A 25,688-nucleotide genomic window follows, 5' to 3' on the forward strand; every position below is an offset into this window, starting at 1 on the left:
ACCCCCTGTGCTAACACCTATGCCAACCTTGTCTTGTCCTTTTGGGAGAGGAGTATGGTGTTGAATAACATGTCATGGAAAGGTCATATCAAGATGTATAAGCGTTTTGTGGACGATATTTTTATTCTTTGGGATGGGGACGACAACTCTTTAGCTGATTTCGTCTCCTACCTACATACCACCACTTCTTTTTTGAGGTTCACGGTTAACAGCTCACGCACACAGATTGACTTTTTGGATGTCAGGGTACAGTTGACAGAAAATGGTTTTTCATCCAGTTTATATAGAAAAGACTGCTGGAAGAACACCTTGCTTTCTTTCGACAGCATGCACCCTCGACACATATTTCCTAATATAGTGCAGGGACAGGTTGCCAGGATTTCTAGAATTAGCAATGACGAAGCATGCTTCGAGCAAGAGTTGGGGACCCTGATGGACTGCTTTCATACTAGGGGTTATGATAGGAAATTGGTAAACAACTGGATGGAGTTTGGTAGGAATTATAGGAAGGATAGATATAAACCATGGCTGAGAACCGTTGACACAGGTACAGGCTCACAACATGATAGGGCCAGTGGACATGATTCTAGGTTGACACTAACTTATGGTAGCAATATAGGTGATGTTTGTGCACTGATCAGAGGGAATTGGAATATTTTAACTAGTGATGTAAGTTTGAAGGGTATGCTAGGTGACAAACCGGTTTTTAGATATAAAAGAAATAAAAACTTGAAAGATTTACTTTGTAGGGATAAGACTAAGACCAGTATGGATAATCTGGCTATCCCTAAACAGGGCACTTTTCCATGTGGGCTATGTAAGGCGTGTGCTTATGTAGATAGTAGGGGTGTATTTGTGCATCCAGTGACTGGCAGACTGTTTGATTTGAAAGGAAGAGCAACATGCAGAACCACTGATGTGGTTTACTTGGCAGAGTGTCAATCCTGCACAAGTTTTTATGTGGGCAAGACCAATTGTATGTTTAAAGTTAGGGTCTTGCAGCACCTCTCTTCAATTAGAAATGGGGACACACGCAATGCATTATATAGACATTTGGCAGCTCATCCTATACATAGTTTTAAGTTTAAAGTTATAGTGAATGTGAAGTTGAACAGAAGAGGGGGAGACATTAAACAGTTAACAGAGCTAGCTGAATCTAAATGGATAATTGAGTTTATGGCACACAGGAGTCCTGGGCTTAATGAAGTCATTCCTATGAGACCCACCCTTAAGAATAGGCAGGTTTTTTTACTGATTTTTACTGATTTTTTATTGGTTGTGCTTGTTTTAAAATGTTGGTTTTTGGGAGATGCTTTATCTGATGAAGGGCAGAGGCCCGAAAGCGCTCATCATTTGTATATCTAATTTCAATAAACAGAAGGAGTTGGTCTTCGAGCAGTGTCCAGTCTTATTGTTTTTTTTAAATATAGGTTGTATAAATCAGAGAAGGAAAGATAGGTTCCATCAGAAGAAAAGGGGGAATGGCGGGCTAGGTAACCTGGACTGCAACAGTGAATACACTCGAACATCTACATTTATGGTAAGTGTACACAACTGTACTATGTTCTTCGTGTTTCACTGTTGCAGTCATTACATTTGTGTACAGTTCCAAAGCTATGATTGAGAGGCTGGAGCTAAACAGCATTAGGAGCGGCTATGAGCCCCTGCAGAACTGCAGTGGCAAAGCCTGCCCTGGATTTAGAGTAGAGTGGCAGATGACAGTGCTTTGTAAAGGTGTGTATTGAACTCCAAGTAGCTGCCTCTAAAATGTCCTTGGTTGGTACTCCCCTGAGAAAGGCTGCTGAAGTGGCTGCAGCTCTGGTGGAATGTGGCCTAATGCCCTTAGGCACTGGCTTGCCATGGTATAAGTAGCAGAAACGAATGCAGTGGCCTATCCACTTTGAAATAGTCTGCTTTGAGATAGCCTTTCCTTGTGATCCTGCAGCATATGCCACTAGTAATTGCTCTGTCTTTCTGAAAACTTTGGTTCTGTCCAAGTAGAATCTAAGCCGTCTGTGTACATCCAAAGAATGCAGAATTCTTTCCCCCTTGTTCTGTGGATTTGGATAAAAATTTGGCAGATGAATGGTTTGGTTAAGAGCCACACTGGACACCACTTCAGGCATAAATGTTGGGTTTATCCTCAGGGAGACCCTGTCCGGATAAAAAAATGATAAAAGGTTCCACAGCTATGAGTGCCTGAAGCTCTGAAACTCATCTTGCATAAGTTATTGCTAGGAGCAGAGCTGTTTTCCAAGATAAAAACTTTATATCAGCAGTAGCAGCTGGATTAAAAGGAGGCAGGGTGAGTTTTTCCAAGACACAGTTGAGGTCCCATGCAGGCATTGGCGATCTCCTTGGAGGCCTTAGATTTTTGGCTCCTCTGAGGTACTGTTTTAATAAGGGATGAGAAAAGATTGGTGGCTCTGCATTGTAATGAGCTGAAATGGCAGAGGCATGAATTTTAATAGATGAGAAAGATAGGCCTTTGTCCAACATCTCAGTTAGTATTGTAAAATCTGAGGAATATTTGGCACAGCTGTATCTGCTCCTTGTGCCTGGTTCCAAGCACAGAATCTCTTCCATTTTCCATCATACAATTTTCTAGTACTAGGCCTTCTGGCTTCCAAAATGACATCCATCACAGCTTTGCTAAGAGGTGTGTTTTGTATGACTACATTATCCGCCATGCTGCCAGGTTTAAAGTCCTGAGCTGCCTGTGCAGGATCTGATTATTTTGCTGTGACAGTAGATGCGGTACTTGAGGTAGGGTCCAAGCTGGGCATTGAGACAAGCTCCTTAATATTGGGTACCAGTACTGGCGGGGCCAGTCTGGTACAATTAGTATCATCTTTGGCTTCTCCTGTCTGACCTTTAGGAGTACCTTGGGGAGGAGAGGCAGAGGGGAAAAGGCATATACTGATAGGTTTTTCCAGCTGAAGGATAGGGCGTCCACTTTCCATGCTTGTCTGTGATAAATCCTTGTGCAGAATCTTTTTAGTTGGTAGTTGTGAAGGGAGGCAAATAGATCTATATCCGGGCATCCCCATTTCCTTGTTATCATGCTGAAGACTTGTGGATCCAGCTGCCACTCGTAGGGATGCATGAGGTTTCTGCTTAGCTCGTCTGCCAGAGTATTTTTCCTTCCTGGCAGGAACTGTGCCTGCAGATGTACTTGGTAAGTCAATGCTGTGTCCCACAAAATCATGGCTAGTCTGCAAAGGGGGTAAGAATGTGTGCCCCCCTGCTTGTTTATATACCACATGACTGTGGTGTTGTCTGCCTTTATCAGTAGTTGCCCTGGATGAAGTAGGTCCTTGAAGGCTGTCAGGGCATTTTGAACAGCTAGCATCTCTTTTTGATTGATATGTAGATGCATTTGGTTTGAGGTCGATGTGCCCTGAATGCATCTTCCTGCCATGTGGGTCCCCCCAGGCATAATCTGATGCATCCGTTGTTAGTGTCTGCCTGGCTGGGGGTAATATGAATGGCTGTCCCTTGTTTTGGTGACAAGCCTTTGACCACCATCGAAACTCCTGTTGCAGGCAGGAAATGAGAGTAATTATAGTTTCCAGGCTGAGTCCAAACACTTTTTAGATACCATTGAAGTTTCCTCATATGCAGTCTTGCATAGGGAATTAGTAGGATGCAGGACACCATGAAGCCCAAAGCCTGCAGAATTTTTCTTGCAGATAACTGGGCCTTTGTTGCTAACATTTTGAAATAGGTAGTCAGTTGCCTTTGTTTGTCTGGCGTGAGATAAGCCATCTGGGCAGTTGTATTTAAGCTTGCACGCAGGAATATTATCTCTTGAGAGGCTACTAGCTTTGATTTCTTTTTGTTGACTGTGTACCCTAGGCATGTTAGAAGTTTTTTCACAAATGCCAGATGCTGCAGAAGGGGTCCAGGGAAGTAAATAGCGTGGGAAGAAATAGCCAGGGAATTGTTATGGCTAGGCTTGTATAGGCCCTAGGGCTGATAGCCTAGTACCAACCTATAAGGATGTCCTTGTTCTCTGCTTGAATTAGTCAGTCGTCCAAGCAAGGATATATTTGTATTCCTCTTTGTCTGCAGAATGCAATTACTGGTGCCAGGCACTTTGTAAAGCCCCTGGGCGCAGTAGATAAGCCAAAGGGCAGTGCAGAGAATTGGTAATGCATTGAGCCAGCCTTGAATCTGAGGTATCTTCTGCATATTTGTCTGATTGGGACATGCAGGTATGCCTCTTTTAGGTCTAAAGTTACAAGCCAAGCGTTCTTGCCCAGAATGGGCAGAAGCTGCTGCAAAGTCAACATTTTGAATTTTGGTATATCCAGGAATGTGTTCAGAATCGATAGGTCCAGTATTGGCCTCCAAACCTTGTCCTTTCTGGGTACCAAGAACAATCTTGAGTAAAATCCTTGTCCCCGGCTCTTGCTCTGGGACTTGCTGAATGGCCCTCATGTCCATGAGGGATGAGACTTGTTTTTGTGCCTCTGCCCATTGATTTTTTGGCAGATCTGGCCAGCCGTTTGCCTTTGGCAGGGTATGGAAATGGAACTTGTAGCCTTGTGACACGATATTTAGAACCCACTTGTCCTGGGTATAATGTGCCAATTTTGAGAAAAAAGTGCTAATTTTCCCCCTAAGGGTGCTGCCAGGAAATAAGTCCTTGGTGCAGGCAGGGGGAAGTCACTGGGACTGTTTCCTGTAAGGTTGTGATTTGTATTCTCCACTTTTGGAGGTAGAAGCCCCCCCATTGCTTTGACCTGTATGAACCTTGCGCCTGGGAACTACCTCTAGGGCGTCTTGAGCTGCCCCTTTGAGGTCTGTCTGACACAGGAAAGGACCAATTCTTTGTAGGCCAGTGTCTACTAAACCTAGGTGGCTGTGCTTGTAAAACATATTTGACAGTTTGCATAAATTTAGCTTTGTTCTCCATTTTCAACAACACCTCTTCTGCCTTAACACCAAACAAAGTATCATGCTGTAAAGGTGCATCTAATAATTTAACTTTAACATGATCAGGCAGATTTTGTTCCTTTAGCCAAGCATGCCTCCTAATTACAGAACCCGTAACTGCGGCCCCGCAGGAGGCCTCCAGAGAATCAAAACCACATTGCAAAGTATGCTTTTCAACTTGTTCAGCTGCATGCAATAAATCCTGCATTTCCTTGTTTTCTGCACATTCAGAGTTTAACAACATTTTCTGTTTAAGCAATGCCATGCTGCTGATATTTAAGCATATGAACAGTTTAAGGCCCTTATAGCCAAGGTAACAGATGTGTAAACCTTTTTTCCCCATCTATCCAGTACCCTTGAATCTCTGTCAGAGGGGGTAGGGTTTTTTTGCAGCAGAAGACATAACCCCTTTAGGACCCTGTGAAATAGTTTCTGAGTCTGCAGCAGGGTTTATGAAAAGGAATTTGTGAGAGTCAGGAACCCTGTAATATCGGTCAGGCTTAACAGGAGCTGGAGGTAAGGAGTCAGGGGGTCAGACTAGACTCTAAAAATACATCATCTACAATGTCTAACAGGTGGAATGGCTAGAGGCCTGTGTTGAGGCAGTAAAAGGAAGTCCATGAGCCTTTTCTTAGATTCTGAAAAATCTTGGCTCTCCCAGTGGAAATGCTCCCTCATGGTATGTAAGGTTTCCCCAAAAGAATAGTCCTCAGGAGGAGAAGCTGAAGGAATAGATTCTTCAGCATCAGAATCCTCATATGGGGGGGAAGAGAATATTCCTGGTCAGAAGAGGAATCTGAAGAAATAGAAACCTGATCTGAAGATTCCTAGTCTTTCTCTTGCCTAGGCCTCTTATCAGGAGGGGGATGGGAACCCCTGATCAAGGTAATCAAGTCTTTGGCCATTTTGAGCATCTGTTTTTTTGGGCATGGAGGCCTGTCCACGTGGCTCTTGAGTTTGTTTCTTTGTCTTTGAAGGTGCTTTAGTCTTTGCCTTTGAAGCTGAAGTCGGTTTAATGTATAGATGTTCAGGTCTGAATACACCCTCAGAAGCCAGTGCCTGCTCAGCGACTCCGGACCCATCTGAAGGAATACTGTCCAAGGCTCCAATAGCTTGAGTTTCCAGAGGCATAGCAGACTCCACATGGGAGTTGGTAGTGGCCTGCGACTCTAAAGTAGCGGGCATCAGGGGCTGCAAAAGCGTCTCACTGAGAACCGGTGAACTGGCGACTGGCTTATGAGAAGCTTTGTCATCGGTTTTGGGCTTCGGTTGTCTATCTTTTTCTTTGCGCTTTTTGTGAATTCCGGTAGTCGGATGGCTATCCGACGACATTTCTGGATAATTAAATCTGCGTCCAGAGTAGTTTAATGCAAAATCATACCGACGCTTAATAGTGCGTTGGTTAAATCTAGCACAAAACTGACAACCTGAAACGTTATGGTCAGGGCCTAGGCAAGGAATACAGTAAGAATGAAAGTCCTTATGAGGTATTTGCTTTCCACAAGAAATACAATTATTAACTTTTGCTGACATCGGTCTGGATCAAGAAAAAAGTTTCCCCAACAGGGTATTTAGCTTTAATGAAGACTTCGGATCTGAAATTCGAACATGAAAATCTCAGGAGTCGGCCGGCACTTGCGAACTGCTTCTGCTTCGGGCACAGCACGACAAGAAAGTCTAAAGAAAATGGCATCGGCTGCTTCTTTTACACCCCTGACGACCTGATGTCAGGGAAGGGGCGACAGCAGCCGATGCAGGACCCAAGACTTTGGAATTCAGGCCAACTGAGGGCAACCTGCCAGCAGGATTACCCACATGTAATGACTGCAACAGTGAATCACTAAGAACATCTGCTAGGCAGGGGCACAAAACTGTACCATGTTAACATGATGAAACCTTACCATGGACAGGGAGGCCCTTGTGCTAAGTATTTGTAGTGGATTGCAAGAGTTTGAGGGAAATCTGGTGACTGATCGTCTCAGTGAGGCTGGGACTGACAACTCAGTGGAAGGGGTAGTCATGTCCCAGCAGCTATCTCCTACCCAGGTTTGAGAAATCCGAGCAGTGTTACAGGAGTTTGGGGACATGTTCACTGAGAAACCAGGGTGCACCCACCTCGTGCAGCACCAGGTGGATACAGGACTCCAAAGGCCCATTAGACAGGCCCCTTATAGGGTGCCTGAGAGAGGCAAACAGACTCTGAGGGAGGAAATGTTAAAACTAGGGGTAATTCGGGAGTCCAACAGTCCCCTGGGCCTCCCCAGTAGTGCTGGTGCCAAAGGAGGATGGCAGCACTAAGTTCTGTGTGGACTACAGGAGTCATTCAGCGTCAGATGCTTACCCCATACCTAGGACAGATGAAGCCGTAGAGCAGCTGGTGGGGCCAAGTATCTTACCATCATTGATCTTACCAAGGGTTACTGGCAGGTGCCCTCGACTCCCAGTGCTAGAGAGCGGTCAGCCTTTGAGGCTTCCTTTTGGCTTGTATGAGTTCACAAAGATGCCCTTTGGGATGAAAAATGCCCCAGCGACTTTCCAGAGGCTGCAAGATAATATCTTCGCAGGAGATTTTGCCCTTGCTTACCTAGATCATATTGCTATCTACAGCCATTCCTAGCAAGAGCACCTTCAGCATGTCAGGGAGGTGCTGGGCAGACTACAGAGGGCAGGGTTGACCATCAAGTCCAGCAAATGTCAGGTGGGTATGGCAGAGGTCTCGAGTGGCAAGATCAGCGCAGAACCTGCCAAAGTGGAAGCCATTCAGTCATGGCCTGCACCTGTTACCAAAAAGCAGATGAGGGTATATCTTAGGGACAGCAAGGTACTACTGAAAGTTCGTCCCCAGTTACAGTACCATAGCTGCTTCCCTCACAGACCTGACAAGGAAAAACAGGCCAGGTAAGGCAGTGTGGACCCCGGCATGTAAGCAGGCATTCCACAAGCTTAAAGAAGCTTTGGGAGGATCCCCTGTGTTATGCAGTGCAGACTACAGCAAAGAATTTGTTGTGCAGGTGGATGCTTCGAACCATGGGGTGGGGGCTGTACTTAGCCAGATATCTTCAGGGGGAGAAGAGAACCTAGTGGTTTATGTCAGTTGTAGGCTCCAACCCAGGGAGGAACTATGCAGCTGTAGAAAAGGACCGTCTAGCCATAGTGTGGGCACTGCAGAAACTTCAGCCTTATGTGTACAGAAAAAAATTCACTGTAGTTACAGATCACAATCCCCTAAACATGACTACACTGAACCAGCCAGCAAAATGACAAATTGCTAAGTTGGAGCCTAGGGTTGCAAGCATATATGTCAGTGCAGCACTTCAGTGGGATTATCAATGCCAACGCAAATGGGCTCCCAAGGCAGGGAGTGGGGTAAGGTATTCCCAGATAGACTCAACTCTATCAAGCAACGTTTTTCAAGGGTCACTTGAGCTCTCGTTGTGGGGAGAAATGTGATAAACTGAGATGCTGCCAGCCCAGATAGAATTATTTCTGTCTCATTTGTTAATACTAATACAGTTTGTATGTTTGTCTTTAAAATGTAAGAAAACTATATGTTCTGTACTGAGCCTCAAGATTGTAACCACAGTACACCCTGCTGGAAAAGAGCAGAAATGTGTATAAACTACATGTCAATGCAAATGTATGGTTTCATAGTAAAAGTTGGAATATACAGAGATAATTTGCAAAACTCTATATAAAAAAAAAATAAAAAAAAAATAAGTTGATAAGTTTTATGGTGCGTTATAAAGTTAGTTTATCTCAGCTAAGAGACAAGATGTCTAAGCTAGGGGCTTTTTTCTATTGCCTGGAAACAGAGATACCTACAGTTTTCCAAGGTAATTGTTTTACTACTTTCAGTTTCAGGCAAGCTTCTGAGAGATAAGTATTTTTAACAGAAACATGTTAAAATTTAAGTTCCTGATAGCCTGGGAAACTTGGGCAGAAGTGACAAGAATGATGCAATCTGAGATGATTCAGCAGTAATTTGTACTATTAATTGAAGAACAAGTCGGTGCATTTTGTATCTTGTTCTGGACCTATTAACAACTCATCAGCACTTGCCTTGCTCTTCAAGTTATTTAAAACATGGTCTCTCAGAGATAGACAGGAATATAGCAAGATTAGTTAAATGTTTTCTGTATTTATGCGAGACTATTCTGCAATGTTGTTTTAAAGTAATTCCAGTGATTCTGAACTCTATCACTGTACTGAGTATTGTCTTGTGTTTTTATTTTTTATTAAATACATGCAAACCTTTTAACTGTGGCTGGTTTGTGTAGATATATACAAGCTCTGAGAGTACTTGCATGTATTTGGTGATACTGTAGAAGCCACTCCTAAATAGCCTTCAAGTCTTAGTCACACACACCATTTGGATAATAGTAACACTGCACAGTAGAAATGGACACCCTTTGGTAATGTCCTTTATAATAACTGATAAGGGTGGTTAGTGGCAGGTGGTACTACCATACAGAACAGACAGAAGACGGCATAGCTGGAGAACATGTGCCAGCCTTCCCCAGTAGTGTCTGTGTGTTTGTATATAAATCAAATCTCAAGTGAGTGTGCCAGCTACTGGGGCAGGGACACGAAGCACTGGTTGGACAGAAAGGGTGCTGGAGGCTTTGGCTTGACCACTTGGCTGAGATCTTAACCCTATAGCTGTGCCAGTGGGGAGTCTTACTGGGGATATGGAGATGGGGAGAGAGAGAGAAACCAGCCCCAGACTGACTGCGATCTGTGCATGCTCTTAAGGGGAATTGTACTTCACTGTGTGTGTAAACAAGCATCCTCCCAATGTGCACGTCCCTCACTGGTGTTAGTGGTGAGGATTGAAGCTCCTTGACTACTGGACCAGTGCACGGGCATCACAGCTGCCACAGCACTGAAGACTCAGGTGGAACTTTGCTTCATCCATTACCTTAAATGTTCTGCTCTGAGGCAGCAAGTATCAAAGATGACATTTTGACCAAGAGTTTGAGTTACAGTGTTAAAACAGCTGTCAAGAAAGGCAGTTGCAGCCACTAAACAATGGTTAGAGAGACAGCAAATAAGGACTGAGGACTGTTTTGGTATGTGCTGCTGCATGGGCATACTCCTTCATACACATCTAGTAATTTAGAGAGTGGGAAAGAACTGAGGACAGCAGGGGAGTGCATGTGCAAGGTACATTATATGGGACTTTCAAAACTGCAGATGGGCTACCAATCAGTTACAGGTGGTTGAAAACCAACTTCAAATAAGGGCTTTCAGAAATATGAAATGCTAATGGTGCTTAATGAGCACCTAAATAATAATTATCTCTGTATGTAAATCTTATCTGTGTGCGTGCATGTGTGTGTGTGTATATATACTTACACATATACATACATACACCCACATACACACAAATGTGCATCTCTATCTTATCGGGCGGCACAGTGGTGTAGCAGTTAGCATTGTTGCTTCACAGCAAGAGGTTCACCGTTTTGATTCTCAGTTGGGGTGCCTTCTGTGCAGAGTCTGCATGTCCTCCCTACATTCATGTGGGTTTTCTCCGACATTCCAAAGACATGCATCTGGAGCATTTCTCCCCGGGCCTCTGATGAAAATGGGTTGCGTCCCAGTCAGAATTTCCTGGTAAACAAATGTTAAATAAATAAAATAAATGTTATATATATATATATATATATATATATATATGTGTATGTGTGTGCGTGTATATAGAGATATACACACACACTGACAAATACTGTATGTGGTGGTGACTATCATTTAGTTTAAAAAGCACTTTAACTAAACCAGTCAAATGCAAAAAACAGCCTGCCCCCCCCCCCCCCCACACACACACACACACACACAAACAAAAAAAAAATGTATACAACTTTACGGCCATACTACAGAGGAGAGAAAAACAAAGCAGAAAGTGCACCACCACCTCCTACAATCTAGCTCACTATAATCAAGCAAAAAGAAATATTACTTACACATACTTACAAAAACACAAATCAGTGACCCAAAAAACACAAACTTTCACTTTACTTGTTAAAAGTTACAACTGGTAAAATGTATTGAAGACTGAAGAATATCATTAGACAGCATTACATGCCCACAGACGTTTTTGCTTCAGCCATACAGGCCATTTTCAGTCAAACCCAATGGCACATACATCTGATAATTTTAACAATAAAAAAGCTACCTCACAAGAGTTATGGAAAAGGTTCTTACGTAAATAATTCCTTCATAGGGATGCCTCTTTCTTTCAATACTGGGGTTACCAGCTCAGCCAAATACAGCCAGATGTGTGGAATGTCGATGGCCATATCATCTGCCAACTCCAGGGTCTCATGGAGCCTTAAAAAATACAGTTGAAAGGTGTGAGGCATCTTACAAAATATTTCTGTGAAATATGACTTACTCTTTCAGAACAATAAGCTTCTAAATACATGCAGGTCTATGGTCCAAGTTTACTAAATTAAACGTTACTGCTATCACGGTTTAGAACTTAAAGAAAAGACAAACTAAAATATTGCTGCTGCTTTCACTGCTTCCACAACACATTTCTGCTAAACAACGGAACCTACACAAGAAAGCACATTCTCTTATTTCTTCACCCTCTACTCATCTGTTTATCTTAAAGTGCTCATCTTCCTCAGAATATGCAAGCCAATCTGAAGTGTTTTTATGCTACTTTCTCAAGCATACTAGAGCAATATTCGAATTATGTCCCTACTTTTCCTACCAGATAACGAGTGGGTGTTATTAATCTACTACAGTGCATTTGTTTGAAGTTGCACTCAGGACAACAGAGGAAGGTGCTTTATGTGGATGAAACTCCAGAACACGTACAAATATGACTCCGTCATTGTCCATGTTGGCGTGAATGACCTGAGTCGTACCTCCCTGGACTACATGAAAAGAGACATGGAAGAGGTCTCTGATCATGTAGCCCAGGCTGGTATGACCCTGACCCTAAGCAGCATCCTGCCCTCACCAAGAATGATACCACGGTATAAAGTAAAATTCTCGATTTCAACAATTGGCTAAGTTTCTGGTGTCATTCAAAGGGGATCCAGTGTCTGTCCGCCTGGGATGACATGCTCGACAGGCCACGCTGCTTCGCTAGAGATGGCTTGCACCTGTCACCCTTAGGCTTTCGAATAGTTGCCAAGGCTTTTGCCACCCCCCATAGTGCCTTTTTTAGGCAAGGCTCAAAAGACAAACCCACCACCAAGTAACAAAAAACTGAGGGTAATGCTACTCAATGCCATAAGTCAAAACCTCAAAATGCACGCACTCGATGCACTCCTCAGTATGGAGAAAATCGATATATGTGCAGTAACAGAAATCTGGTTTAAGGCTCCAGAGAGCACCCCAGCACTACCAGGCTACAACTCATACCATACATTTCGGCCACAGAACCCAAACTGAAATACAAAAGGCGGGGGCGTATCAATATTCATCAAGGATACCCACACCTCCAGGTTAGTGGCACAGTATGATGCTTCAGAGATCATCCGCGTGCAACTAACAATGGGCAAAACTGCAATTCAAATTTTAGCCTGCCACAGATCACCCACCATGTCCCAGGACCCCCATTCCACGTTTCTGGAAACACTGGGAAATGTAAAGGTCCTGCCAAACACCCTAATATTGGGTGATTTCAATTACCCAAACATTAACTGGGAGAACTACTCAAGTACTAACTCCCTTGCCAAACTTTTCCTAGAATTTATAAACTCAAACGCCCTGGCTCAACTGGTCAACACTCCCACCAGAGGTGACAACATGTTGGACCTGGGCATCACCAACATGGGCGACCGGTGTTCCACACCAGAGGTCAACCCCTCACTGGTTAGATCCAACCATTGGATATCCATATTCCATCCCCACCCCCGGACAAGAAAGCCACCATGAAAAACTTTTCAAAAGCAAACATCACATTACTTAAGACCGAGGTGGAAAGTTTCAAAGCCCCCATGCTGAAAGATAACACTGTCCAAGCTGCAAAATCCTTTACTAATGCATTCTATGGGCAGCTACAAGAATGCATGGATTGTGCCATCCCAAGCAAAACCAAGACTCACTCCTCCAAGAAAAGGAAACCGGTCTTGTGAACTCCTGTCATAAACAAGCTATACAATAGAAGGAGGAAACTAGTACAGAAAAGAGTAAAATCCCAAGAAGGGAAGACATCCCTGATCAGTATCAGCAAGAAACTATGATCCCTCATAAAATCATCCAAGGCGAGCTTTGAAAGAAAAATTGCCAAGGACTTCAAAGATAACCACAAGGCATTCTTTAGCTATGTCAGGAATCTAAGTGGCAATGCTCAGATCTGCTCAGGAGTTAGTGCAGAATGGCACAAAATACACTGAACCGACCAATATCACCAACATCCTGGCAGACAGGTACAGCACAAACTTCACCCCCCTCTCACCCCCAAAAGGCCCCATAACCATACCAGAAGATTGTAGAGTCCCTGAAATCACAGACACTCAGGTTAAAACAGCCCTCTCCAAAGCCAAAAACTCAGCATCAATGGGACCGGACGGTGTCCCAGGCTGCTTCCTACACGAAGACGAACTAACCCCTCACCTAAACACACTGTTCAAATTCAGCCTCTCCACAGGCTACATAGAGTGGCGCACAGCAACGGTTATTCCGCTCCACAAAGATGGAGCCACAACAGACCCCGGGAACTATCGCCCGATAAGCCTGACTAGCTTGGTCTGCAAGGCTATGGAGTGCATCATCATGGAACTCATTAACAGAGACACTGGGAACCTCCAAACACTGGACCCTACCCAGTTTGGCTTTGTTAAGGGCAGATCATGCCTCCTAAATCTGGCGGACTTTTTTGAGACAGTTACCAAGGCTATAGATGAGGGAAAGGTGGTACACACAGCCTATCTAGACTTCGCTAAGGCCTTTGACACCATTCCCTTTTCTGGTATTATAGACAAGCTCACCAGCCTGAACATAAACCCCTACGTCACAACAAGATGGGTTGCCAACTGGCTCACAGACAGAACACACATGGTGACAGTTGCGGGAGCTAGGTCCGTCTCTAAACCGGTCACAAGTGGTGTTCCCCAGGGCTCAGTCCTAGGACCCCCCCCCCCCATTCAGCATATACTTCTCAGAGGTACAGGCAAGCACAGGAGGACTATGGCTGACCAAGTTCGCAGATGACGGCAAACTAGGGGCTATAATTGATGCTCCAGCTGACACAGACACCCTCCAAAAGAGTCTCACTGAGACAGATACCTGGTGTGAAAATCATGGCCTCAAGCTAAACACCAAAAAGTGCATAGTCATCCTCTTTGGAAAAAAACAAAGTACCCACAAACTATCACATAGGTGGCAGTCCCCTAAATACGGAAGACGTAATAAGGGATCTGGGGACGCAAGTAGATAGTAATCTCACCTTTGATAATCACATTGTCAAAGTGGTTAGAAAATCCTTCTGCATGGCCCACCTAATCACAAAAGGATTCACGCATCCAGATCAAAAGAGGTCATTGTGCCCCTCTACTCATCACTCATCAGACCCATCTTATAGTACAACGCCCCATTTGGGATATACCTTACAAGACACCTGCAACAGCTGGAAAGGCCACAGAAGTACCTCACCAAGAGGATTAATGGCCTCAAACAGATGCCCTATGCAGCTCGACTGAAGAAACTCCAGTTGTACTTGGTTGCATCTCTGCCTGGCATACAAGGCCATGATGGACATGCTCCACCTAAAGAAAACCTTATCCCCTCGAGCCACATGCTCTAGGGATCTAAACCTCACCACAACAATAAACAGGACATGCTGGAGGGATAGATTCCTGTCCCAGAGACTTCCCATGCTTTCGAACAAGATCCCAATCTACATTAGGCAGAGCTCCTCGCTAACACTCTTCAAAAGAAACCTTGATGAGTGGATGGGAAACAGAAAGTTTACCTCGGGGATCACTTCAGTGGCTCTGCTGGACAGACGTACAGGGAACTAATCTAAGGGGATGGCGAAAGCCAACACATTCTGGCTAGGCTTATAAATGCCTTCGGGCAGATAGCCTAGTACCCACCTATGAAAGCACTTCATTCTGTTGTCATTTCCTCATTTTTAAGTCTGGGAAAGGTCTGCCAATCCAGTCGCTGTTCCCTTCCCTCACCCCCCACCTAGCAAACTGCTTTGAATGTGGAAGATGTTTATAAATTCATTCTAAGTCTGTATAACTTGTGAGCCTGGACAGATGAAGTATGTTGGAATATTTACTCTCTAGCTGTTGCTTGGGTGCAACTATACTGAAAGTGTGTCTGATTTGAATAATGTTCCTAACTTTGCATCATATTGTTGGTGTGTGCCTTATGAGAAAATGTTTTCTGGGAATTCACTGAAGACTGCAGTCAATACAAAATAACAGACATTTGAGTTTTCAGGCTTCATATCATGCAAAAAATGCACGGCAATGTAAAAACTAGTATAGCTACTTATATTAAAAAAATAATAAAAACCTGCCCCTCACTTTTTGACTAACACATTTATTAATTTCACATATATTTAATAATGATATGACCGGACATATATTAAGAGAAAAAATACATTTTTCATTTTCATGCATCATACATAATTTTTATTTATTTATTTTTTAATAACGGCTGTCATTTGCTCCAGCATTACATAAACTGTCAAGTCCTGTTTCCCAGAAATGTCACTTCTCCTCCTGAGCCTTATTCTAGATCCGTAGGTGAATAGTAGGCTAACTGCCCTGAAGAAACATTTTAATACTCTGGAATAAACTACCTATCTATATCAAACAAAGCTCTTCATTAACACTCTTCAAGAACAATTTTGATGATTGGATGGGAAATAGGAAGTTCACCCCGGGGATCACCTCTGTGGCTCTGCTCGACAGTGGCACAAGAAAATAATTTTCTTGGGTGGCAAAAGCCAGGGTACCTTTTTGGCTGGGGTTGTATAGGCCCCAGGGCCAATAGCCTAGTACCTACCTATGAACCTATAAGCATAATTATTTAATCCCATGCTCAAAACAGCCTTATCATAAATTTTATTCCTAAATTTCCTTACTTGGGAATGTATGCTGCTGAGGTCATACCACTGCGTATAGAAAGACGACCCTGTTGCAGGATACAGTACTTAGGAGCTGCCTCTGTCCATCATTAGCACAGGGAGGAAACTTAGACAAATGTCCTTATGGGTTTGAACAGGGACAGATATGAACTTTCGTTTATGTTGAAGGAGAGTCACTTCCAGAGTAGTTGTATGCTCTAGGATATGTACCGGTCTCTCCAAACCATTCTGATTATGTTGCAGAAGAGGTTATGGTCTTTGAACTGGGCACTGATACCATCTGACTTGTTGATGTGCAGTAAGGCCATTAGCACTGGATCACAGGATGCCTTATAGGCCAGGCATAGGTCACCTCTTCACAGTCTATGAGAGAGACAGCTTTGAGGAAGTCTGTGTAGGGAATGTGGTTTAGTCCTAGCATTCTCTTTGTGAGAAACCTTTGTGAGCATTCTAGTTGTTACATATTTCTGGACAAGGGCATGCTAAAGGGAGCATTAAATTCAATGATGGGCCTGATGATGACTAAGTACAGTGGGAGAATGACATTTCTGAACCAAAATGCTATTCTTTGCTTACAAGTTGAGCAATGTAGAAGGACTTCCTCACAACAGTAAACTCATGTTGGTCAAATGACTGGTCGCTATCTGTCCAAAATCTCTAATCACTGGATTGACTAAACAACTGTATTGTTTCCCCCGGGCAGTCAGTTTCCCGACAGGATACAAAAATGCACTTTTGGGCATTTAGCTTTGGTTCATGACTCTGGCACAGGTTGTTTGGGACAAGCCTTCCTGGAAGATGGAGGAGTCTTTTGGAGATTCAATGACTGCTCTTAGCTTGCAGTCACCCACAGATTTGGTCAACCAAAGTCCTTGACATTTGCTTAGACCTCTGACAAGTAGATATATTTATTTACTTTATTTTATTTTTGCTACCTGGGAAGGTCCAACTGGACAAGGTTCATTTTCAGCGAAGGCCCGGGAAGAAAAGCTCCACTTACATAAAAAAATAGCACATTACAGTAATACTTGCATCAAAATGGCATACCAAACAAGAGAGGTTCCTGCTTCGAGCCAAGCAGGACTCGATTAGTGACTGATCTTTTTGTGGAGGTAGCATCCCCTACCTTGACTTCTGGTACTTATCTGTGAGCCACTAGGCAATTTAGCAGGTAACACAGAGGATTTATTCTCAAGTTAAAAACAAGTTATGTACTCACCACAACGTGCTATCTGTGTTGTCTGTCTTCATTTATCCTTAACAGATGGGTTCGGTTCTGACACTGGAACAGACTACGCCATTACTAGAGCTTGCGTCAGCCAAAAACTTGAGCTTCTCCTCTACCCAGAATCCTTCTCTCTCAATTACCTCAGATCAAGTTTGCAGAAGATACAAGATCAAATAAACTGTATATGCATTCAAATATATATATATATACACACATATATATATATATATATATATACACATATATATACATATATATACACATATATATATATATATACACATATATATACATACACACACACACACATATATATATATATATATATATATATATATATATATATATTATATATATATAGGTTACCTTTAGTACATCAAACGGCCACAACATCGAAATCCACTGCATCGACACCGCATAACATCGACACCCAGAGAACTGATGTTCCCCACACGGTAAGGAATATATATGCACACACATTTTAAATATATATATATATATATATATATATATATATATATATATATATATATGGGTTCACTTTATAACATCGAAAAACTGAAATGTCGAATTTCAGTATCTCGAAGCAAGTCGAATGTTAAAAATAGCGAACGTTCATAATAGCGAATTTGACGTATGTCGAAAATATGTCGAATTCACGGTTATGAAGTTGCGCTATGTAATGTCCGGGTTTGTGTTTTGTTAGTGCGCGGTGCCGTGTTAGGATGTAGGTATGTCAGGTAAGTGAGTGTTTTGTAAGGGTTTTGAGTGGGAGTTAGAGTGTGTGTGAGGGATTGGAGAATGTGCGTGTGTGAGTGAGCTTTTGTGTTGTGTTTGTGTGATCTCGGAGTTAGTATATATAAGTAGGGGGGGTGGGGGGTGCAGGGGTGCTTGCCCCCCTGTTTATGTGTCTGTGTGAGTTATGTATGTGTGTTGTTTTTTTGTTTAAGTTGTGATGTGGGTGTTGTGTTGTATATTTAGTGTAGTGTGTGCGGTGTTTTCGGTTATGTGGTTTCGCGGTTTTTGTTTGTCGGTGTTTTGTGGATTCGGTTTTATAGTCTCGAGATACTGAAATTCGATATTTCAGCATTTCGAGGTTATAAAGTGAATCCATATATATACACATATATATATATATATATATATATATATATGAGAAGCAAGCCGGATGGAAGCCTTATCTACTGTGTTTGAATAACTTAACAGTTCAAGTGTATGTGATCCTCTCCACCAAAAAATCTTTGAGGATTGGGGGGGGGGGGTCACGGATAAAAGAAGATAGCATATTGTTCCATCTGTGTTGTCTAAGAACATAAGTTCTTTATCTGACGCTGTCAATTTTTATTTTATCCTTGACAGATGGTACAGAGTTCCCAGCTACCTAAAATCTTGGGTGGACTCGTGGAAGGATATTCCTGAGCACCATCAAGCCAAAGGATCACCTTCCCCTACAGACCATGTCCAGTTCGTAATGAGTAATAAATGTATGGGGAGAAGCCCAAGTAGCTGCTGCACATGTATCATCTATTGAAGCTCTAGATTGGAAGACAGCTAAAGTGGCTATAGATCTTGTAGAATGTGCTTTGACAAGTTTAGGCAAGGTTAATTTATTCTGGTCATAAATTAATGAAATGCAGTCTTTCAGCCACTTAGAGAGGGTAATCTTGCTGACTGCATTGCCCAACTTTGCAATGGAAAAATAAATGAACAGTTGACTTGATTGTCTTATATTTTTTTTATTCTGTGAAGATAGAAATGTAATTGTGTATGGACATCTAGTAAATGTAGGGCATATTCTCCTTTGTTAGAATGATTTGGGAAGACCAGTAAATTAATTGTCTCATTAATATTAGCCTCTGATACTATCTTGGGTAGAAAGGAGGGGTGCATTTGTGAAGATAACGTATTCTTTATGGCAATCTAGGTAAAAAGGTTCAGATAAGGCCTGGATCTCTGAAATCCTACAGACAGAAGTAATGTCTACTAAACAGCATCTTCCAAGATAAAAACTTCAGATCACATTCCACAGGGGGTTCAAAGGGGGAATGTATTATTGCCTGTAGTAATAGGTTCAGGTCCCAAGGAGTCTCAGTCGGATCTTTGAATGAGGGTTTTAACAAAAGTGTGCTTCTTAGTAACGATTTATAAAGTCTATAAGAAGCTAAAGGACCTTCTTCCAACCCATCATGAAAGTTAGAGACAGCAGGCAACCGTAGTCGGATGGTGGAAAGAGAAGCACCAGCATTGAACAGAGATTAAAAAGTCTAAAGACATTCTATGGAAAGAGAAGCACCAGCATTGAACAGAGATTAAAAAGTCTAAAGACATTCTATGGAAAGAGAAGCACCAGCACTGAACAGAGATTAAAAAGTCTAAAGACATTCTATGGAAAGAGAAGCACCAGCATTGAACAGAGATTAAAAAGTCTAAAGACATTCTATGGAAAGAGAAGCACCAGCATTGAACAGAGATTAAAAAGTCTAAAGACATTCTATGGAAAGAGAAGCACCAGCACTGAACAGAGATTAAAAGTCTAAAGACATTCTATGGAAAGAGAAGCACCAGCATTGAACAGAGATTAAAAAGTCTAAAGACATTCTATGGAAAGAGAAGCACCAGCATTGAATTAGAAGTTATGTACTCACCATAACGTTCCATCTGAGTAGGTGTATTCATTTGTCTGCAACCTGTGGGTTATGGATCCGATATCGGATCCGAACCGGCATAGTTTCCAGCTATGGATCCAAGCTCTCAGCTCCTCCCCTCACCCATAATGCCCTGCTCTACCCTCATGACCTCAGATCGAGTTTGCCAAAGCAACAATACCCTCAAAAGGGTAACAAGTAATATGCAGGAAACTGAAAGGCCAGGGGATAGGAGGCGGGATGGTTACAGACAAATGAATACACCTACTCAGATGGAGCGTTATGGTGAGTACATAACTTCTAAATCTGAAGTAGGATATTCATTTGTCTGCAACCTGTGGGACAGAGTCCCCAGCTACCTGAATCTTGGGCCCATCATGGAAGGATATTCCGAGCACCGTGAGCCAAAGGATGCTCTACCCTGGATGCAAGATCCAACTTATAGTGAGAAATAAATGTATGAGATGAAGCCCATGTAGCTGCTGCACAAATATCATCCAGAGGAATCCTAGCCTTGAAGGCTGCTGAGGTAGATACTGACCGGGTTGAATGGGCATGAACACCCTCGGTCGGGCCTTCCTGGCGCTTGATAAGCCAAAAAATGCACTGTGAAATCCAGCGGGACAGAGAAACTTTGGAAATTGGCTTGCCCAAATTGAATTTTGCAAAGGAAATAAACAGCTGGTCGGATTGCCTATGACCAGCTGTCCTGTTGAGATAAAATCTTAGTTGCCTGTGAACATCTAGTGAGTGTAGCCTATATTCACCTTTGTTTTCATACTTAGGGAAGAAAACAGGGAGGTTAATGGATTGATTGATGTTTGCTTCAGAAGCGATTTTAGGAAGGAAGGACGGGTTGGTCCTGAGGGAGACACGGTCGGGATAAAAAACCAAGTAAGGAGGTTTAGCTGATAAAGCTTGAAGTTCAGAAACTCTCTTGGCTGATGTAATGGCTACCAAAAGGCTGTCTTGTAAGACAAGAATTTGAGGTCCACTGTAGCCATGGCTCGAAGGGGAGCGGTCAAGGCCTGTAGGACCAAAGAAAGGTCCCAAGGAGGAACTGCTTGCTTAATAGGGGCCTGAGAAGGAAAGTACCTTTAAGAAAAGTTTTGCACAATTTGGCTGACATAAGAGGATTAGACTCTTGACCAATGTGATAGTGAGAAATTGCCGCCAGTTGAACTTTGACTGTGGCACTGCTGGCACCATCATTAAAGAGAGACGTTAGAAAATCAAGCACTACGGGAGAGGAACCGTGAAGGGATCTAGGCCTTGCCGCTCCGCCCACAGAGAAAGCGTTTCCATTTGCTTGTAAACCTTTCTAGTGGATGGTTTATGAGCCGCCACCAAAATAGCCTTTACCGGTGAAGAGATACCGAGAGTCCTTATCAAGAGTGGAACTGGAGCAGCCAAGCGGTCAGCTTCAGGCTGTCCAGGTTCGGAGGAGGAATGCAGGATGGATGGGATATCAGATCCGAAATAGGATCTAGAATGCAAGGAGGATTCACCGAGTGAGACCTTAGGAAGGGGAACCAGATCTGTCGAGGCCAGAACGGAGCAATGAGAATCATTCTGCAACCCACCCGAGAGGCTTTCTGAAGAACTTGCAGCATCAGAGGCAAGGGTGGATAGGCATACAGAAGACCGGGTCGCCAAGCATGCACCAGGCGTCTCTTGGGGTACCTCCGGGAGGAGGTATCAGAGCGAAAAACTGTCGCACTTGGTGTTTGAGGGAGAGGCAAAAGATCGCATGAAGGGTTCCCCACCGTGCGAATATGCGTTCCGCTACTTGACAATTGAGAGACCACTCGTAAGGGGTCAGAATGGTGCGACTGAGCTTGTCCGCTAGGATGTTGGACCGACCGGAATGTGCGTATGAGAAAGCGATTGGTGGAGATTGCCCATTCCCAAACTCTCATGGCCTCTCACGACAAAGAGGGTAAGACCTTGTTCCCCTTGCTTGTTGATGTACCAGACAACAGACATATTGTCGATTGAATCGCAATTGTTCCCAAGGGAAGAAAGTCCTGAAGTGCTAGCAACGCTAAGAGCACTGCTCTCATCTCTAGAACATTGATATGCAGTAAGGTCTCTGAATCGTTCCACGTGCCTTGGACAGTCCGGCCCATAAGTGCCCCCACCCGAGGCGGGAGGCGTCCGTGGTCACCGTGGCGAGAGGGGAGAAGCACAAAATGGGCGACCCTCGTGGAGATCCGGGAGTGGAGCCACCACAAGAGGGACCGCTTGCAAGCCTTGCTGATCGCTATGGGATGATACATGGGAGAGCAAGGTATGACCACTGCACTAAGGCGTCCACTGTAGAATGCATATTGAGCCTGGCAAGAGGAAGAAGTGCTATCGACGAAGCCATGGACCCTAGAGCCCTCAGGACCAACTCCGCTGGAACAGAACATGAATGGAGAATGGCCCGCACCTGGAGCTGCAGATTTAGAACTCTGTCCGCAGTGAGGAAGGCTCGTAAACTCCTTGTGTCTAGTCTGGCCCCTATGAAATCTAAGAGCTGAGTGGGTGCCAGGTTGGACTTTTTTGTATTTATTGTGATGCCCAGAAATGGAGCAAGATGGAGAAAGGAGTCTCGCCGAGAGAAGTAGATGCCTTGTTGGGGCGGTAAGGAGCCAGTCGTCCAGGTAGGGAAAGACCTGCACCCCTGAAGCCTCAGGTGGGCCGCTACCACTGCTAGTACTTTGGTAAACACACTGGGGGCTGTGGGTGAGACCAAAGGGAAGGACCCGAACTGGTAGTGACTGGCTCCCAGCGAAGCGGAGAAACCTCCTGGAGCGTCTGTCCATTAGGATGTGGTAGTCTGGCGTCAGCGTCCTTGAGATCTATCGAGCACATCCAGTGGCATTCTCCCAGAAGGGGAGAATAGATTGTAGAGTGACCATTCGAATTTTTCTTTGGGGACTGCCAGATTCAGGAGAGAGAGGTCTAGGATTGGTCTTAGTTCCCCGTCTTTTGGCACTAAAAGAACCTGGAGTAGAACCCTGATCCGATCTGGTCTGGGGAGCGGGCTGGATGGCTCTTTTCTCTAGCAGATGGCCAATTTCTGCTAAAGCGCCTCCCTTTGACCGGGTGGTGCGTCTGGGAGGGACTTCATCTTTGGAAGGTGAAGGAAAGGAATGCGATATCCCCTGGATATGATTTGGAGAACCCAGCGGTCCGATGTTATGGACTCCCATGCCGCTAGGTGACCCGAAAAACGTCCCCGACTGCCTCCAGAGTAGAGCAGTCGGGCAGCCCTCAGGGCTGCTGCGGCCGTTCAGAGAAAGGTTCCCTGGACCCGAAGTTTCTGGGAGCCCCTCTGCCTCTAGGGCGGCGTCCTCCCTGTCCTCCTCTGCCACGGAAGGACTGGTTGTCCGGAGCAGGCTGGGACTGCTGCGACTTCGGAACCACATCTTCTTCTGACCCTTTTGGTTCCTAGAATAGGGCCTCTGGGGTGCAGAGAAGCGGATTCCGACGGCAGACAGCGTCTTCCGTCCTTCTCGCTCTGGGTCAACGTCTGAACGGTCTTGCCAAACAGAGCAGAACCATCAAAGAGGCGTTCGCATGAGCAGCGCCGCTTTGAAGGGCTCAGAAAAATCGAGTGGCGGAGCCAGGCCTGACGTCTAGTGACCAGTCCTGTCCCGCAGCTCTGGCGCCCTCCGTAGCATGGGAGAGTAGCCGCATAGAAGTATTGTGACTGACCTAAGAGTGGCCATTTTGGTGGAGTGCAGAGCCCTGTCCTCCTCGAAATGGACTCAGGGGATGCAGCGTACTCCTTAATAAGGTCTCGCTGCATCCGAATAACATGTGCCAAATAGTTCAGCCCTTACGAAAGGTCGCCGAACTGAACATCCGCTTCCCCAAGCGGTCCATCATCGAGACTCCTTGCTCGGTGGGTGGACTGAGGACTCTCCTGAGCCAGTTCCCTCTTTGTGGCCGCCGCCATCAACATGGCATCTACAGGAGGCCCCTTACTCCAATGGGTCCTGTCAGAAGGCGGGCTAAGGATTTTGTCAGGTCTTTGGGAATTGGCTCCGCGGTGTCCGGTTCCTTCCACGCCCTGGTGGTAATAAGGTCCACCAGGGGGTCGGCAGGGGGACACCCAAGAGGTAGACGGGCCCGTTTGAATGCCTCCAAGAACACGGACTCGTCCGAGGAAGACTTGGGGCAGACCACCCCTGATACGGAGCATTTCCATGATGTCTCGAAGGAGACATCCTCGGGGTGACCGTGGGAGCCTTCCCTTCCTCCAAGTCCGTGTCTTCAGTGAGAGACTCAGGGGAGTCAATGTGCCTCCTTTTGCGTATGCTTGCGAGGCCTCCTCTGGGGGCTGTCAGAGGAGTCCTCGCAGCAGCAATTTGCTCCATAGGAGCAACTTGGGGCACAGAAGCGGGCTGTCCCAGGGCCGGATGGTGGAAGCCTGGCCCAGTGCAGAGGGAGCGGGACGGGCGAAGCAAGTGCCGGGGTCCGGAACCCTCAACAGAGCCCTCTCCACTACATCAAAAGCGAAGGGAGCCGACCTCGACCAAAGGATCCGACAATGGCTCCCCTCGGATCCGAAGAGTGGATCGGAGCCGCCAAGCACTCGGATCCGAAGGGACAGTGCGCTCCGACACACGGCGCCGAAGGAGCACTGATCCCCGGATCCGGCTTCGGATCCAGGCTCCGAGATCGGGTCCGACGCTTTCGAGGCATGGTCGGATCGAAGTACCCAGTACTATCGGCCCGACCTCCCCGGCTCGAAGCTGCTCGGCTCCAGCTGCTCGAACCCGGAAGCGGGTCGGAGAAGGAGCAATAGGCTTGAAAAAGGGTGTTGAGCTCCCGAGGGGAGGCAAGAGCACTCCCATCTGCATCTGGGCCTGGATGAACCTTCGCATCATCCGGTCCAGATCAGCATCCAGGCTATGGGTAGATCTCGGCGAGGCTACCGAGGTAGGCCTGGAATGCCTCCTCGATAGCCTCGCGGAGATCGGGTCTCCTCCTCCTCAGGACCCGGTGAGAAGCACACAGGTGACCGGAGCCGAGAAGGAGGAGACCGCTCTGGGAAGCCGGGAGAAGCCAGCTTGGCTGGCGGGCCGAAACAGAGGTCTCGGCCCGCCGCTTGGTGCTTCTCCCTCCGGTCCTTTTAGATGCATCCCTCTCCTGTCCTGAAGCGGGAGTTTGAGTCCCAGGAGCAGGAGGGGGTGCTACCGGGGAACAGCTGCAGCCTAGGAGTCCCCGGCGGGCGGGAGTCGGCGGTAAGAGACCCGCCAAGACCAGCTTGGACCTCCGGCTCCCTCAGTGCCCTGGGGTTGAACCCTGCACAAATGGAACAGCCAGATGTGAGGTGTTCAACCCCAACTAACACACCGAGTGTGGCCATCAGCGGAGAGCTTATGGCCACACTCGAGCATTTAGAAAAATGACTTAGGCTGGTCAGCCATAGTCAAAATTTAACCAAAAGTTACAGAAGTAACTTAAAACAATAAACTATAAAAGCACACAGGCCTCACACACACTCTACGTGCCAGCGAGGGAGGGAATAAAATATACTACTGTAAATAAAATTAAACTAAAACAGTCAATAAAAAAAGGAAACCTACAACTTTCACACAAAAAAGTTTAAAGAAAGCAAAAATATTCTATTTTAGTACAAGAAAATTCCACTTAGCTGAGAGCTATAGAAACCACATCCAGTTACCAGCGCGGCAAACAAGATCTGAGGTCATGAGGGTAGAGCAGGGCATTATGGGTGAGGGGAGGAGCTGAGAGCTTGGATCCATAGCTGGAAACTATGCCGGTTCGGATCCGATATCGGATCCATAACCCA

The 25,688-nt window shown here is 45.1% G+C and overlaps 1 protein-coding gene across 7 annotated transcripts in view; it reads right to left on the reverse strand.

Moving 5' to 3' along the window:
• Nucleotides 1-25,688, reverse strand: part of EIF4G3 (eukaryotic translation initiation factor 4 gamma 3) — a 3,593,176-nt gene that overhangs the window by 465,819 nt on the left and 3,101,669 nt on the right. For all 7 annotated transcript variants that reach the window (XM_044063163.1, XM_044063168.1, XM_044063165.1 and 4 more), the window contains one exon: nucleotides 11,146-11,271. In XM_044063163.1, the coding sequence (XP_043919098.1) occupies nucleotides 11,146-11,271 (126 nt within the window). The remainder of the gene's footprint in view (nucleotides 1-11,145; nucleotides 11,272-25,688) is intronic.

This window comes from Protopterus annectens, chromosome 2.part1, assembly GCF_019279795.1.
Source record: "Protopterus annectens isolate FY-2018-M chromosome 2.part1, PAN1.0, whole genome shotgun sequence".
Classification (NCBI taxonomy): domain Eukaryota; kingdom Metazoa; phylum Chordata; order Ceratodontiformes; family Protopteridae; genus Protopterus; species Protopterus annectens.